Here is a 16,958-nt window from a genome sequence, read left to right on the forward strand (position 1 = left end):
GAGCTTTAAATTTGATTATTGGTAAGGCCCGTTGTAAATAAAACACCCGAACTTAGGACAGTGGCCCATATCTTACACGAATGAAGATATCAGCATTTTTTTTATCTTCAAGGGAAATGTCAAGTTTATAAAAGAGGTCAAAATGCAACTTGAGTGAATTTTAAATGAAACAGAGGGAAAAAAGTATGTCTTTTTTTTTGTTTTCGTATAAAATAGTCCGGTCAAGATAGACATTTGAAATAAGCCAAACCTTAAAATAACAGGAGTTATGGACCGTTGTTGAGTAGATTTGGCGATCTATAGCACCTCAAAGATCTCAGGGACTTTACGACTTCATGAATGGTCGTTGCGAAGCGGTATTTAAAAATAATAGTCATGGAAGCAAATACAACCTTTTTTCAAATAAAATACCGTTTAATTGAACTTTTTTGACAAAGCTCTTTTGTTTAATGCTTTATTTAAAATATTTTTCGATGAGCTGCTATTTTTTTGCTCGTAGCAATGCTGTATAATGTGAATCTTAGAATCGCGATATCTCACGAGCGGTAAATCTTAAGGAAAAATCATATAGGCCATTTTCGTAGAAATTTTAGGATCTCCAACTTTGGCTCAAGTTTTTTTTGATACAACTTACCGTTTTCGAAAAAATGTAAAAAACCTCAAAACCTCAAAGAAGTCCGGGGTAAGTATATCCGGAGAGTATTCTTTTTTCAGATCTTGTTGATCTCTTACCAAAGGGAAGAAATAAATAAATCTGATGAGGATGTAAGCAGGACCGAAAATAGCGGTACCCAGGATTCCCAGGTTTTCAAAATAAAAATCCCCTTTTTTTAACACCAAAACGTTTATTTTTCCCCTTTTTTCCAGAAAAAAATGCAAGTATTTATTTTTTTTTTAAATTTTTTTATTTAAATCTTTTTTTAAACATATTAATTTTGTATTTAATTTATTCATAAAAATAAAAACTTTATAATGGACATAAGTAAATAAAAAAAAAAATTAACAAAAATGAAGCTCAAAATACATATTTCATTTTCAAACTAAAAACTGTCAAAATAAAATTTATGAAGAATGGAACTACTTCATAAATTTTATTTTGAGGGTAAATCTAAAATATCAGTGCTAATTTAGTAAAAAATGGATGTTATTTTCTATAATTAATGTATTTTTGTAAATCATAGAGTATTTATGCCGATTAAGGCAGGCATTTTTAACAACGATGTCTTAAAAATGTATAAGTATTTTTTTTTACTTTTATTTTTTTTACTGCCGCGGCTGCTGGCTGAAAATTTCGTTTGATATACCTACCCAAAAAAGTACAGATTCCCTTAATGAAATATTTTGAGGAGTGAATTAAAAAATGGAAGCACCCTAGTTTTTAGTAGAGCTGTCAAATTAAAAAATCCACTTAGCGTGGAACACGATAGTTTATTTTGGAACTAAGTTTTATTTAAATTGATTCCATTGTTCAAAGATTGTGTCTAACGTTTTTGTAAGTTTAAATTTTTCCCCTTTTAGATATTTTTTCCCCTTTTTTTATCCCCGTCCCCTATTTTATCCGTTTCGTCAAAGAAAATCGGCAAAAATGGTGATTTTCCCCTCAACCTGGGAACCCTGGCGGTACCTGTCATATAATGGATACTTTCTTTTTTGCAAAAACACATAACAGCTAAATTTTAATATACAAAATATTTTGTGTACCGTTATTAACGGTACCTTATAACGGCTTTTTTGATTTCTGAATTTCTCTCAAACGACACGACGTTAATCAAATTTTGTATACAGAAACATTAAAGTGATCGTAATATAAAAATTTTGCAAAATTTTCAAAAAACAGTTTTGGATTTTTTAAAGAACGACTCAAACGATTTTCAATTTTTTTCGCTCCATTCAAATTTTTCACAACAAAACGAATGTATGTTCTCCCAAAGTATTACCTAGGGAGTATTGCATTCATGCCGACCTCTAGTGGACAAGGTGTACCATGGAAAATGAGAACTAAGAGTGCAAAAGAATTCAAATTAAATTCATTTACATTACAAAGCTATTACTGAAATCAAAAAGAAAGATATATGCATGTGCATACATTGAAGTAATTGACGTCCTAAAGAAAGGCAACCTCTTTGCTTGTGTAGCATAGTAAAAACTTAAAGTTGAAAGAAATTTATTTTATTTTCATGTTCTTCATCATAAAACATAGCTTTTTCCATTTCGTGGTCACTAAGAATATGGCATCAGTCTAGGCAACAGTTTTTTGTCATCACGTTTTTATCTTTTCAAATTCAAACTACTATTTTGAAATCTTTAAAAAATTGTCTATACTTTGCCAGCGATACTAGATCCCATCCTTCTTTTTTACATTTAAATTTATACTCTCGATACATACAAGTAATATTCAATCTATTATTAAAACATATTCCCTCTGATTTTCCTCCACGGCATTTATGTGCGGAATAATTTGAAATGTGCTCGTTTATTATTTCAGCGGTCTTAACAGATATTTTGTTGTATGCAACATGACGACCACGATTATCAGGTTTAGCAACACCGAGATGAGAATGAGCGACACAGTTTCTAACCATTGCATTTGTTACATTGAGTGTAGCTAAGAAAAATTCATGACAAACATGTACTTTATTATTTTCATCATTGAATTTAGACAAATAGTACTGATAAGTAAAAGCTCTTCTGCTGTTTTCCAATTTTATCGTTGTTCTATTTTTTTCATTTTTTTCTACGTGGTCGACAATAAACTGTTTCTGTTGGTCATATGAATTCATTTGTCTAAACTTTTTGTAAATCAACTTGCGGTCATCTTGACTGAAACTGTCACATTCTTTGTGGTTAAGTTTTCCCATGCAAGGAGCTGGAAGGAGTGGTCGACTTTCATGTAATTTACCATCTCTTCCAATATACTCTTCGCCTCTGAGTCTTTTCATCTTTCTGATGTTTTTCTTCCAAAGTTTTGTATTTGGTTCTATGGGTTTTTTAGAAATTTTGTCAAGTTTAGTAAAATAGTGATCAGATTCATTCACATACTTTCTTATCATGTGATCCGGTGCATTAGTTGTGGTCATGAAAAACTCACGGCAGACGTTAATCTTAATATTACTTGAAGTAGTCAGGGTGTAGAAGTAAGTATAGCTTCTCCTGCTTGATGCTAGTCTTCGGGTTGTGCGTCTTTTATCACATTTTGTTACGTGATCTGTAATATATTGTTTTCTAAGTTCGTACGAATTCTGTTCTGCAAACTTTTTGTGGATCCACTTGCGTTCTTCTTCACTTATAGAAGCACAAGATGTGTGCTTGTCTTTATCCCTGCATGCAGCTGGCGGGAGCTGCTGACTGTCGAGTAGTTTGCCATCATCTTCAGGTTCTTTACTTCTGTCCCTCTTTAAATGTTTGTTATTTTTCTTCCAAAGGCTTGGATCTGATTGTTGGGCGGGTTCATTCTGTTCATCCATAGACTCATCGTCTGCTTCGTTAACAACGTAGTTCTCATCTATTTCCGTTTTAACTTTTGAAATAAAGTTAAGTTATTAGTTTAATTTAAATTAATTAAAATAAATGTATTAACCTTCTTCGGCAAGTGATGCATAGAATGTAGGATTTTGATGTTCATAATATTCCAGACTAATGTGTGTGCCATCGTTAAATGTTTCTTCTTTAATTGTAATTTCACTGTAATCGTCAGTACTTATCATTGTTGAAATGAAATTGTCTGATTTAAGTAAATTGAAACAGTGATCTGGAAAATACAGTCAAATTGATGGGTTTTAATTTGTTGGCGTTAGGCCAAAAAAATGAAAAAATTTTGAGTGCTAACCCTATTATTTCTTTATGGAGCAATTGTCTCAAAATTATGTTTTTTACACATATTTTTAATGAAAATTGGGAGTTTATGCTTACTAAATCAAAATATGAATTAGTTGTTAAATGCCATCAAATATTTTCTAGTGTCTAAATTATATGTCTGTTTGTAAATTTTTGAAAAATAGTAAATAAAACAATTGTTTGTCCATCTTTTTGGTGCAAGTGCACTGTATAAAACGTCAAATGTGTCAGATATTTTTGTTTATTCTGTGCTGTTTATTAAAGTGCTGTTCAGTGATGTTGTTCTGGATAGTTAGGAATAGAAAAGAACATATTTGTTCAGTTTTAAATTGTTCTGTTTGCTGTTCAATGAAGCAGTTGTCTGTTCAATGTCGTTGGTGACTGTCGTTTTAAATTAAACACCCAAACATAGGACAGTGGCCCATATCGTCGGCCTCATAACGAAACCTCGTAACTCCACCTTTTTTCGAAAATGACTTGAATGCCATTTTTTAGAAAATAAGTCAGCGGAGCAACGCAGAAAATTTGAAGTCATTCCGAAAACTCTAAGGGCCATTTTGTTCGCTCGAAGTTGAAAATAAGGATTTTTATCTTCAACTTCCCAATTTGCTTTTGTTTACTGAAAGTTGACGTTTTCAACTTTCGATTTTCAACTCAAGAGTTTGTCAACTTTCAGTTTTATCACCTTCCCGAAAAAGTAGAAGTTAGGCAACTAAACTTGAGAGTTTGCTTCAAAATTATTTTTTTTAAATTTTTCTGTCAAGATTTTGTTGGCAGTTATTGTGTTAACGAATAAACAACAAATTCAGTAAAAAAAAAATAAAATAAAAAACAGAAAGAATTGCAGTTTTTATTATGTATTTTATCTTTATCTTCTTACAGCCTTATTTATTAGATTTCACTAAACAGCTCTAAACGGCTGCATAGTTATACAATACATAAAGTTTTATGTAGCCTTTATGCAACGTTACATAAATTTCTATTTTTAAAACATTTTCTTAGCCATTATAATTATGCTAGGTTTGTGTCCAAATAAGTACTAAAAATGGAAAATTAGTTCGACAAACAACTCCATCTGTCGATAAAATAACTCCATTTGATTCAAAAATAAACAAAAAAAAATAAACAAAAACGTGAGCGAAAGTTCTCAATGTCATATGTAGAAGAAAATCTCTAAAAAAAACACATTTCATTTGATAACAAATTGTTCACATGTATGAAAATGTAGGCACATAAGAAAAAGATGAATACACTACACACATGAATTTATATCTCGTAAATTATATCAGGAACAAATCTCCAAATTTCTTATTTTTTGATTTAGTTGACTTAAAGTTGTTCATTTAATTTAATTTTAATTGAAAATGTAATCAAAAAAATAAATTCTTCAATGAAAAAACAAAAATATATACAAATATTGATATTTTTTCTTTCTCTGAAAATTATTTGATGTTCAAATGACATTTAAGCTAAATAAATTCTTATTCAGGCTCTAAACAACCTAAAAACTCGTTTAGCTTATACAACCTTTATTAAACGTTGCATAAATATTATAAATCACAATTTTTTGTTTAAATACATTATAAAGAGTACATAATGCTATGTACTCTCTATGATGAATTTATAAATAGGGCTGTTAATCTTTAAATTAAAGCATTGTGTTTTAGACAAAAATCATTTTTTTCTGCTGTTATGGATCTAGAAGTACACTAAGGTGCACAACTGTTCCAAGCAATAGGTATTTTGCTTTGACATTTGATATTATTTTGGTTTAAGCGTTTTGGGAATTAAGACTTTTATTATCTTAAAGATCACCAAAAAGACAATTACTAATAACAGCTAACCGTTATCTGCAAAGTTCGATGAAAAAAGAAAGGATTTCATTGGGACAGTTTTGCAACGACCGAGAAAAGAAGAATGTTTTGGTTTACTACTGTTTACTACTCCACTAAAACTGGTTGCTCACCATCAGATTTAGTTTATATTTACTCTACGTAAACTAAAATTCCATTTTCAGCTGATTTATTCAATTAAATTTAAATAATTGTGTAAATGAAACCATTTACAAAATCGTTAAACAAAACGATACTACCTATATAAATTAAAAGAAAGAGCTTTCGTTAGGAAAATTGCACGAATATTAAAGTAAAGCACAGAGAATAAGATAGAAATTTTAATATGAGCTGAAAAAGAATATTGGAGGAAGACCCAGGATACTGAGCTCTGCAAATATTCGAGATTTATAGTATAACTAGGTACAGAATATGCAACTTTGGTCTCAAATGCATCAGGACGTTCGCAGAGACACTGGCAAAACATTAAGCAAGTAGTAGTAGTTCAACGAACCCACATTCTGCTGATTTTAGAGTCTTGGAGAAAAATAAAAGCCTTTGCTTTCGAAGAATAATATTAAAATTTTAACCAAAAAATCAAATAGCGTATTTGGTTTTGTGGAAAAATTCATTTAATATAATCATTTTTATAAAAAAAAAAAAACAAAACCGACTTCTATGATTCAAAACGGGGTTTTATGGTTTTTCTAATAGTTCCTAAAGCTTAAACTGAACGAAATTGAAATGCGACCACATTGCAGCCGCTTTCCAATACAAAAAGAATTATCAAAATTGATTCACTCTGTCCAAAGTTATGCGGTAACAAACATAAAAAAAAAACATACAGACGAATTGAATACCTCCTCCTTTTTGGAAGTCGGTAAAAATAAAAACTGAGTGGCTATTGAGTATAAGAAAAAAACACGGCAAATGTTTTACTTCATGATAGGCATCACCTCATTCACTCCATTTAAATCTTTCAAAACAAAACGAATGTATGTTCTCCGAAAGCATTACCTAGGGAGTATTGCATTTATGCAGACCTCAACCGGACAAGGTGTACCATGAAAAATGAGAGTAGTCAAATTAGATTCATTTACATTACTGAAATCAAAGAGAAAAATAAATGTGCATATATTGAAAAGCGAGGTGGTCTGGTAGCCATGGTAGTTATACTCGCTAACTTATTAACATTGTAATTTATTGACCTGTTAATAAAGATATAAATAAATATATATTAAAAAGGGCACTTTATCTCTATCATCATCAGCATACGTGGCAGATCCTAGTGACAAATATAATTCACGTCCTAAAAAAGGCAATCTCTTTGCTTGTGTAGCATATTAAAAACTTCAAGTTTAAAGAAAATTATTTTATTTTCATGTTATTCATCACACAACAAAACTTTTTCCATTTCGTGGTCACTTAGAATGTGACATCAGTCTAAACAATTTGTCGTCATCACGTTTTTCTATCTTTTCAAATTCAAACTTCTATTTTGAATTCTTTAAAAAATTCTCTATACTTTGCCAGCGATACTAGATCCCATCCTTCTTTTTTACATTTAAGTTTATACTCTCGATACATACAAGTAATGTTCAATCTATTGTTAAAACATATCCCTTCTGATTTTCCTCCACGGCATTTATGTGCGGAATAATTTGAAATGTGCTCGTTTATTATTTCAGCGCTCTTATCAGATATTTTGTTATATGCAATATGACGACCACGATTATCAGGTTTAGCAACACCGAGATGAGAATGAGTCACACAGTTTCTAACCATTGCATCTGTTACATTGAGTGTAGCTAAGAAAAATTCATGACAAACATGTACTTTATTATTTTCATCATTGAATTTAGACAAATAGTAATGATAAGTAAAAGCTCTTCTGCTGTTTTCTCTAGTTGTTCTATTTTTCTCATTTTTTTCTACGTGGTCGACAATAAACTGTTTCTGTTGATCGTATGAATCCATTAGCCTAAACTTTTTGTAAATCAACTTGCGGTCATCTTCACTGAAACTGTCACATTCTTTGTGGTTAAGTTTTCCCCTGCAAGGAGCTGGAAGGAGTGGTCGACTTTCATGTAATTTACCATCTCTTCCAATATACTCTTCGCCTCTGAGTCTTTTCATCTTTCTGATGTTTCTCTTCCAAAGTTGTGGTTTTCGTTCTATGGGTTTTTTAGAGATTTTGTCAAGTTCAGTAACATAGTGATTCGATTCATTCACATACTTTCTTATCATGCGATCCGGTGCATTAGTTGTGGTCATGAAAATCTCACGACAGACGTTAACCTTAATATTACTTGAAGTAGTCAGGGAGTAGAAGTAAGTATAGCTCCTTCTGCTTGACGCTAGTCTACGGGTTGTGCGTCTTTTATCACATTTCGTTACGTGATCTGTAATATATTGTTTTCTAAGTTCGTACGAATTCTGTTCTGCAAACTTTTTGTGGATCCACTTGCGTTCTTCTTCACTTATAGAAGCACAAGATGTGTGCTTGTCTTTATCTCTGCATGCAGCTGGCGGGAGCTGCTGACTGTCGAGTGTCGAGTAGTTTGCCATCATCTTCAGGTTCTTTACTTTTGTCTCTCTTTAAATGTTTGTTATTTTTCTTCCAAAGTCTTGGATCTGATTGTTGGGCGGGTTCATTGTATTCATCCATATCCTCATCATCTGCTTCGTTAATAACGTAGTTGTCCTCTATTTCCGTTTTAACTTTTGAAATAAAGTTAAGTTATAAGTATTATTAAAATTAATTAAAATAAATGTATTAACCTTCTTCGGCAAGTGATGCATAGAATGTAGGATTTTGATGTTCATAATATTCGAGGCCGATTTTTGTACCATCGTTAAATGTTTCTTCTTTAATTGTAATTTCACTGTAATCATCTGCAGTTATCATTGTGGAAATGAAAGTGTCTCAATGAAGTAGCTTTAACCAGTAATCTGGAAAAAAAGATTCAAATTGATGATTCTAAAGTTTGTCATATTCTGCTTTATTCTAAAGAGCTTGACAAATTAAGTTGAGAAATAGTTTTGTTTACAGTTTTGGTTCAGTATTTGGATTTTTGCTTTGCGATGGTCAAATGAGTTAGGTTTTGAATGCTATCAAATCTTTTCAAATCACTAGATTATTATGTTTGTTTACATATTAATTTTTGATATTAGAACAGGAAAGAAAAAATTCAGAAATAGTAGTAGTAGCAAAAAATAAATAAAATAAAGAACATCTGGTGGTGCAGGTGCACTTAATTTTGTGTATAAAATGTCAAATGTGACAGACAGTTATTTTTTTTTTCTTCTGATAAACAGATGCAGAATTAATAGTGCTGTTCAGTGACGTTGTTCTGTATGGTTAGGAACAGTAAAGTACATTTTTTGTTCAGTGGGCTTTTTCTATATTCTTTAAATTGATATAATCTATCATCCCGTTTCCGCCTGAACCATGTATCTACACAGCAAATTTTGTTCAGTTTTTAAAAGAAATATACATTTGTCTTGAAATTAAAGATATGAATTGAATAAAAGGAAATCAAGTTATGTTTAAGTCATATTGATTGAGTTTTTTCTTAACTAAAACCCTTGTAAATATTTCTTTCTTATGACATTTCGTTGTGACGTGTCATCGCCAGCTCGCCTAGAATTAAGGTTTGTAGCGTTTTCGTTCGGCCGTCCGGGACTGTCCGGAATTCTTCCGAACGATTCTGAAACTGTTCGTTTGGCACTCAATGACAGTTCTAATTCTGAAAAAAAGATAAAGTCGATTCCGAATTTTGAGGCAGAATCAAAACCATAATCACGCACACATGTTAACACTTAAGACGTCAAAGTAATGAAATGGCTTTCTTTGTTGTTCATTTCTCAATTTTAAGAAACTTTAAACTATATAAAAATAAATAGACCCAGGGTCGATAATTTTTGAAACCAAAAAAAAATCATAGTAGAATGAAACCCATTGGAAAAGGAGGTGAATATGATGAAAATTAAAGGAAAAATAAATTACGGGCGAGCCAAGTTCGGGAAGTGGGTGGGTTGAGTTTTTAATGGTAAAAAATGGTATATCTCGATTTCCGGCAAAACTACAAATCCTATAGAAAAAAATGTGTGGCAAAGTTGTAGGTAATAAAAAGATTTACAACTTTTGTATCAACAATTTTTTCACATAACCTCAAAATTTATGTGAAAAATTAAAAAAACCGAGTTTTTGGTTTTTTATTTTTATCTTTTTCAAAAACAAAAGTTTTTCTACGAAATTTGGTGAAAACTTACCTTATTATGTCCCAAATACACTGTAATTTATTTGATTTAAAATATTAATTTGTTCACCTTATTTTGACTTAATACCAAAAAAAAACACCCTAATTTTCAATCGAAAATTCATGTGTCAAAATATCAGCTTTTTTCAAAAAGTCTGTGGGCATTTCGTCCGTTAAAATGTCTATTTTCTGATGGTGTAACAAAAATTTACATTAGTATACTATAGAACATGTTCTAGTAAAATTCAATAAATGAAAAAAGCTTGAATTCGAAATTTTTTTTTTTTCATTGTTTACAATTTTGGCCTATTTATTCAAATTTACACGTTAATTACTCAAAAAACGTAAGATTTATCAATGTTACATGAAATCTTACGTTTTTTTGAGTAATTAACGTGTAAATTTGAATAAATTGGCCAAAATTGTAAACAATGATAAAAAATTTTTTCGAATTCAAGCTTTTTTCATTTTTTGATTTTTACTAGAACATGTTCTATAGTATACTAATGTAATTTTTTTTTACACCATCAGAAAATAGACATTTTTATGGACGAAATGCCCACCGACTTTTTGAAAAAAGCTGATATTTTGACACATGAATTTTCGATTGAAAATTAGGGTGTTTTTTTTGGTATTAAGTCAAAATAAGGTGAACAAATTAATATTTTAAATCAAATAAATTTCAGTGTATTTGGGACATAATAAGGTAAGTTTTCACCAAATTTCGTAGAAAAATTTTTGTTTTTGAAAAAGATAAAAATAAAAAACCAAAAACTCGGTTTTTTTTAAATATTTCACATAAATTTTGAGGTTATGTGAAAAAATTGTTGATACAAAAGTTGTAGATCTTTTTATTACCTACAACTTTGACACACAACTTTTTTCTATAGGATTTGTAATTTTGCCGGAAATCGAGATATACCATTTTTTACCATTAAAAACTCAACCCACCCACTTCCCAAACTCAGCTCGCCCGTAATTTATTTTTCCTTTAATTTTCATCATATTCACCTCCTTTTCCAATGGGTTTCATCCTACTATGATTTTTTTGTACTTTTTAATGTTTTTTAAGCCATCGGCACTGGTCTAAAAGTGAAGAAAACAAAACAAAAATAGATAACTTAATGATAATAGCTGCGTTCCTTTGGAAATATTTATCTACTTTTTAGTACTTAAAGCTGCTTTGAACTACTTTTTCAGTATAGCAAAGTAGATCAAAGTAGTTTTAAGTACTAAAAAGTAGATAAATATTTCCAAAGGAACGCAGCTAATAAAAAAAAATAAACAAAACAAAACTTTCATCTGACGTTCGCATTTGACGTTTCACAAATACAAAGAAACCCAAACATATGAATCAACAAAAAGTATCCAACTCTGATCGTTTGGCATTCCAGATCGAACAGTCCCGGACACTTCTAAGAATTCCCAAACGAAAACGCTATTAAAAGTTTTTTTTAGTCTTTTATTAGCTTCGCTCGTAACTAACTAAATATTAACAGCCTTATTTATTAGACTTCACTAAACAGCTCTAAACGGCTGCATAGTTATACAATACATAAAGTTTTATGTAGCCTTTATGCAACGTTACATAAATTTCTATTTATTAAACATTTTCCTAGCCATTATTGTTATGCTAGGTTTGTGTCCAAATAAGTACTAAAAATGGAAAATTAGTACGACAAACAACTCCATCTGTCGACAAAATAACTCCATCTGATTCAAAAATAAACAAAAAAAAAATAAACAAAAACGTGGGCGAAAGTTCTCAATGTCATATGTAGAAGAAAATCTCTAAAAAAAAACACATTTCATTTGTTTTTGCTTGACAACAAATTGTTCACTAGATTGGATTGGAAAATGTATTTTCCGTCGGCTTTTTTGGTTCACATGTATGAAAATGTAGACGTAAATTCTATGGAATAAGAAAAAGATGAAGAGGTACACATATGAATTTATAAGTACTGCGGCCAAAATTTCTCGTAAATCATATCAGGAACAAATCTCCAAATTCCTTATTTTTTGATTTAGTTGACTTCAAGTTCTTTATTTAATTGGAAATGTAATCCAAAAAATAAATTCTTCAATGAAAAAAATATACATATACAAATATTGATATTTTTTTCTTTTTCTGAAAATTATTTGATGTCCAAATGACATTTAAGCAAAATATATTCTTATTCAGGCTCTAAACAACCTAAAAACTCGTTTAGCTTATACAACTTCTATTAAACGTTGCATAAAGTTTATAAATAACAATTTTCTGTTTAAAGACATTAGAAAGAGTACATAATGCTATGTACTGTCTATGATGAGTTTATAAATAGGGCTGTAAATATTTTACCTCTGTTAAATTTTTGACACTGGATAAAAAAATTTTCAGCTGTATGGCTCATTGTTTCTCTGCTTCTTTTCTGCCATGATACTAATTTTTAATAAAAAAAAAAAACCATCTGCCAAAAAAAATTAATTTAAATTTAACCAGGTCCCAGAGCCCATTAAATTTTTAACACCTGAAAATTTTTCATTCACCTCAATGTGCCAAACATTTAACCCAATTCACACACGGCCTAACTAATGTCGTTTTCTATTGACGAGATTCAGAATGAGATGTGTGAATCTGACAGCTGAAAGGGGGGGGGGGGGGGGGGGGGTGAAGAGAGGAAATAGTGGAAAAATCTCAGATTTCATGATCTATTTGCGTCTTGAGATTCAATATACACAGATTTATATACACAGATTTCGTACACAATTACAAAACTAGATTCCATATTCTATTTATTTGCAGTGGAAAATCTGAGATTTTTACACAAAAATCTCGAAAGCAAATAGAAAACGACATAACAATAATGTAATAAAATCTTGGAACTAAATTTTTACCCACTTCCAATTATCGTATCGAACTGAAACTTTGTATATTTAGTATGACAACACAATATTTTCGTGGTCCGGACCCTGCGGTGGGGGTCAAAACACTCCAAATCAATTTTAACTTACTTTTAATTATCGTATCGAAATGAAATTTTGTACATACACTCCTGCTCAAATTTAACGCACATCATATTTATTTTACAGAAAATTCCTACTATTACTTTGTCTCACAGTATCGTGGTTATTTTCTCAAATAAGACAGGAGTGATCTTAAATTGAAGGTATGGAGTAAAATGTCTGTGGGGAAGATTTGGAGAGATATGCTGAAGTCTATCTGTCAACCCGCTAACCTTTTAGAGATGAGTCATAAATTTTCATGAAGTAAACTCTGCTTTACAACACCTACGGAGTTAGTGAGCTCTCCTAGACCTACTTTAAATACCCAAAAATACTTGACTGATATCCTCGAACACCATGCGGTTCCAATCACCCCTAGATTTGGTCCACAGTTCAGTCTGATGCACGATAATGCATGCTAGAGTGGTTTGAAAATATCTTCAAGATTAAAATATGCCACCCTTGAATTGACCACACAGATATTCGGATTTGAATTCAATAGAACATGTCTAGGAAATGTTGAAAAAAGTGCATTTGAGGCCGAAATCCACCTCCAAGCATTCTTGATCCACAGAAAATTGAGTGAAAGAAAAGTTACAATAAAACCTTCAAATGTTAATTCGTGGAATGAATAGATGACTCCAAGTTGTCATAAGCGCTAGAGGAGACAATGCCAAGTATTGAATAAAATTATTGGAAAGAACTGTCACGTGCTTCCATTTTTTAAAATTTTTTTTCTTAAAAAACAAAAATTATTTTAATATCAGTTTTCAGACCTTAAATTGCTAAATTTGGTTCATCTTTTTTTTGGTTGATAATACTGTTGCAGTTTAGCATTTTTCTGACTTGCTTAATAATAACCAAACACAAAAAAATACAACAAATAATTTAAAAGCCATTTTAAATAAGATGTAGGGGTATGACTAAAGAAAAAAAAAGTGTGCGTTAATTTTGAGCAGGAGTGTATATCGCACTAGTATTACAAAAGACTGTAGTAACTCAAAATTTTTTTTTGCTTGAGGTGACATCATATTTTACACAATTACATTAGGGGTATTCACGATCTGGTGCAACAGGCCTAGTAAAAATGTAAAATTTATTTTTTTTTACAAAAGATAGTGAACGCCCCTCTTCTTATCTATAGTAGGTAAATATTGAAGCATGAATGATTTTTTTTTTCCTCCACCGTTGCTTCTTCTTTTCTCTATTTTTTATAGTTTAATTCTTTGTTTTGTTCGGGTTAATTAATTTTCACTAATTATTTTACATCAAAAGAAACTAAATTACGGGACATGAGTAGCGACAACCATTATAAACAGAATAAAAAAGACAAACTGTTTATCATGGGCGACGCGACGCACAATGGGCCCAAAGACCATTTGCGTCTCAAAAATGGTTTTTATGAAATTTTAATTTTTGGTAATTTCTTTACGGAAATGAATCAAGGGAAAGTCAATCTATATGTTTTCATTAAAAATTGATTTTTAAAATGAGTTTCTCTATTACAAAATTGTATCTGAAGTCTCCACTTGAAAATACTTTGTTTGAGTAACAAAATAAACCAAATCTTCACGATACGTTTTCAAAACTATATTTAAATAAATTATATAAGTGTTGTATGTCGTTGGAAAGCTTATTTTAATTGCTATTTATATTGCTGAAAATAAAAATTTTTAAAAATATATTTTTAATTAATATTATTTTTTTCACACAATAAGCTTTTATTTGCAGTTTTTTAATTTCGAATTGAGTTTTAAATGTTTCCGCTGTCTTCCGCTGTCTACTTTTTTCACAAATTTGTTCTTTGGTTTATGTACTAAAAGATACAAAAAGAATTGGCTGCTTTTATCTGCTTTTCTTTGATAGAGAACGATATATCTGTCGAAAGACATAGAACAAAAAAACGTATTTTGGTGCATCCTGACCTGTTTCAATACATATCTTGAGTTCTATTGATCGCACTGTCAAGATTGATGTCTTCAGGCCTTGGGGAAATGACATCAGTCCTTATATTCAGAATGTGATTTTGTGTTATTTTAGCCTACTCACATTAATTGGAAAACTCGCGATATTTAACCTCCAGACTTTTAAATTCGTTATTAGAACGCATAAGGCTATAAAACTGCATTCTCACATCTTGGTTATACGCTATACCTCAACTCCCAAAATTTTGCTGTGGGCTCTTAGACTTAGTATATGCACCCGAAATTGAAGATATTTGTATTTTGAACAATTCAGTCATTGTACTATTAGAAAAAGTCTAAGGTAGCAGAAAAATGTTAGAATTTAATATTGTAATTGTTGAAAAAAATTTCATCTACCTATGGAAAAAGTTACATAGAGATTTTATTTACTGATTTTGATTTTACTCGAAGATTTTCAAAAGAGCCGTTTAAAGTATTTAATTAAGAAGGATTTTCGTGAAAATTGACAACCATTTTTTTTTGTGATTTCTTTTTTTTTGCTCTTTTCTCAAAAGCGTAGTTTTTCTACAATTTCACTTTGCCTTACAAACGACTTTATTTAAAATGAGTATAATCAATATTTTTCTTATAATTTTTCAATAAAATAGCTTTAATTTCAAATAACGCAACACAAACAAACTACATTGAAATGTATTTTTTCTTTATTTTATACTCATAAAAATAATTAAGTAATTTTAAGACACGAAGGGAAGGCCTTTAAAAAATTAAGAAACCAGTTTTATCTTATTTTGCAAAATCTGAGAAAATAATCTTATACAAGATACAAAAGTTACAGATTTTTGAGACGTTCTAGCCTAGTCAAAATCGTAGTTTTTTAGCTTTGAATAAACGTTTAATACTTAAATAAAAATATAAGCTAAAAAAACAGTGTGTCAAATAATTTATTAAACATTTCATGTACCTAATATATTCCTAATTTGAGTTAATTATTATCAGGCGCGAAGAAATGACAGATTTTTGGAACGCCATAGTCGAGCCAAAATTGTACTTTTTGAACTTTGCCTAGCTTTTCAAAGCTCAAAAATAATTTGCATTTAAAAAAGCTACGCTCAATGATTTCTGATACATTAAAGATTATATGTTCCAAATTTGGTTTAATTATTTCAGGAGACAAAAAAGTTACAGATATTTTTAAATACCCAAATCAAGCGAAAATCGTACTTTTTGAACTTTGACTATTTTTTAAAAGCTTAAAAATAATTTTAATTAAAAAAAAAAGTAAGTTGAATGATTCATTATATATTAAAGGCATTATGTTCCAAATTTGAAGCAATTATCACAAAAGACAACAAAGTTACAGATTTTTGAGACGCATAAGGCCATATGGGCCCACTGTGCGACGGTGAGCTGCCATCTGTCAAAAATAATTTTACTCCAATAGGGTTAGGGTATAGCAAAAGTGCAAGACCATTGTAAAATTTCAATCCATATATTTTGTTGTTGTAGTGTTGTAAGATTTTACACTTTTGCACTTTTGCAATGATACTAGACCAGTTGCATCGGATCGTGAATACCCCTATTATATTAATATATCTCATGTTTTAAATAATTGCTGAATAGTTAATTGCATTATTTTTATAAAGGAACTTGATAAAAAAATTATTTTTTTTTATAACTTGGAACAGTTTGTAAATAAACAGGTTTTCGCTGATTCAGCGAAAAATTTTTTTTTTGAGGTACTACAAACTACAGTCTTGTGCCTGTGCCTATGTTTTCAGACGAAAATGGCATCCTTTTCAAAAATGCATAAAATTTCAAACAATATCCGAATTTTTCAGTTTTTGTTGATTTTAGCTTTTAAAGACTAGTCTTTGACAAAATAATGCATCAATAGTTTAATCTAATAAAATTTTCGAATTTCGTCAATTTTGTTGAAAACGAGTACATATTATTTTTAAAAGAAGGAAAAGGTGGCATCGTTTCAATTTGTGTACATGTTTCTTGGATATTGACCTTTATGACCTTGATCTTTTCGAAAACGAGGAAGAGACTCGATGTTATACTTTCAATTAAAAATTGCCTTTCATCAAGTAAATCCATATCAGTAAATTTTACGAATT

General features: G+C 30.3%; 2 protein-coding genes across 4 annotated transcripts; both read right to left on the minus strand.

Moving 5' to 3' along the window:
• Positions 1 to 2,147: 2,147 nt before the first annotated feature.
• LOC129910801 (uncharacterized) lies at positions 2,148 to 4,017 on the minus strand. 2 transcript variants are annotated; one of them, XM_055988356.1, is made up of 4 exons: positions 3,827 to 4,017; positions 3,578 to 3,748; positions 3,040 to 3,517; positions 2,148 to 2,977 (listed from the first exon to the last, which is right to left on the minus strand). In XM_055988356.1, the coding sequence occupies exons 2-4, from the start codon at positions 3,702 to 3,704 to the stop codon at positions 2,896 to 2,898; spliced, it is 687 nt and encodes a 228-aa protein (XP_055844331.1). In that variant the 5' UTR covers positions 3,705 to 3,748; positions 3,827 to 4,017; the 3' UTR covers positions 2,148 to 2,895. The 2 variants fall into 2 exon arrangements, with proteins under 2 accessions (XP_055844331.1, XP_055844330.1); XM_055988355.1 differs by having other exon boundaries at positions 2,148 to 3,517; positions 3,827 to 4,010.
• A 3,133-nt stretch (positions 4,018 to 7,150) lies between these two features.
• On the minus strand, positions 7,151 to 8,937 carry LOC129910805 (uncharacterized). Of its 2 annotated transcripts, none has more exons than XM_055988360.1 (3): positions 8,717 to 8,937; positions 8,448 to 8,646; positions 7,151 to 8,387 (listed from the first exon to the last, which is right to left on the minus strand). In XM_055988360.1, the coding sequence occupies exons 2-3, from the start codon at positions 8,572 to 8,574 to the stop codon at positions 8,176 to 8,178; spliced, it is 339 nt and encodes a 112-aa protein (XP_055844335.1). In that variant the 5' UTR covers positions 8,575 to 8,646; positions 8,717 to 8,937; the 3' UTR covers positions 7,151 to 8,175. The 2 variants fall into 2 exon arrangements, with proteins under 2 accessions (XP_055844335.1, XP_055844334.1); XM_055988359.1 differs by having other exon boundaries at positions 8,448 to 8,618; positions 8,717 to 8,935.
• Positions 8,938 to 16,958: the final 8,021 nt, after the last annotated feature.

The sequence above is a fragment of the Episyrphus balteatus genome, chromosome 2, assembly GCF_945859705.1.
Source record: "Episyrphus balteatus chromosome 2, idEpiBalt1.1, whole genome shotgun sequence".
Taxonomy (NCBI): domain Eukaryota; kingdom Metazoa; phylum Arthropoda; class Insecta; order Diptera; family Syrphidae; genus Episyrphus; species Episyrphus balteatus.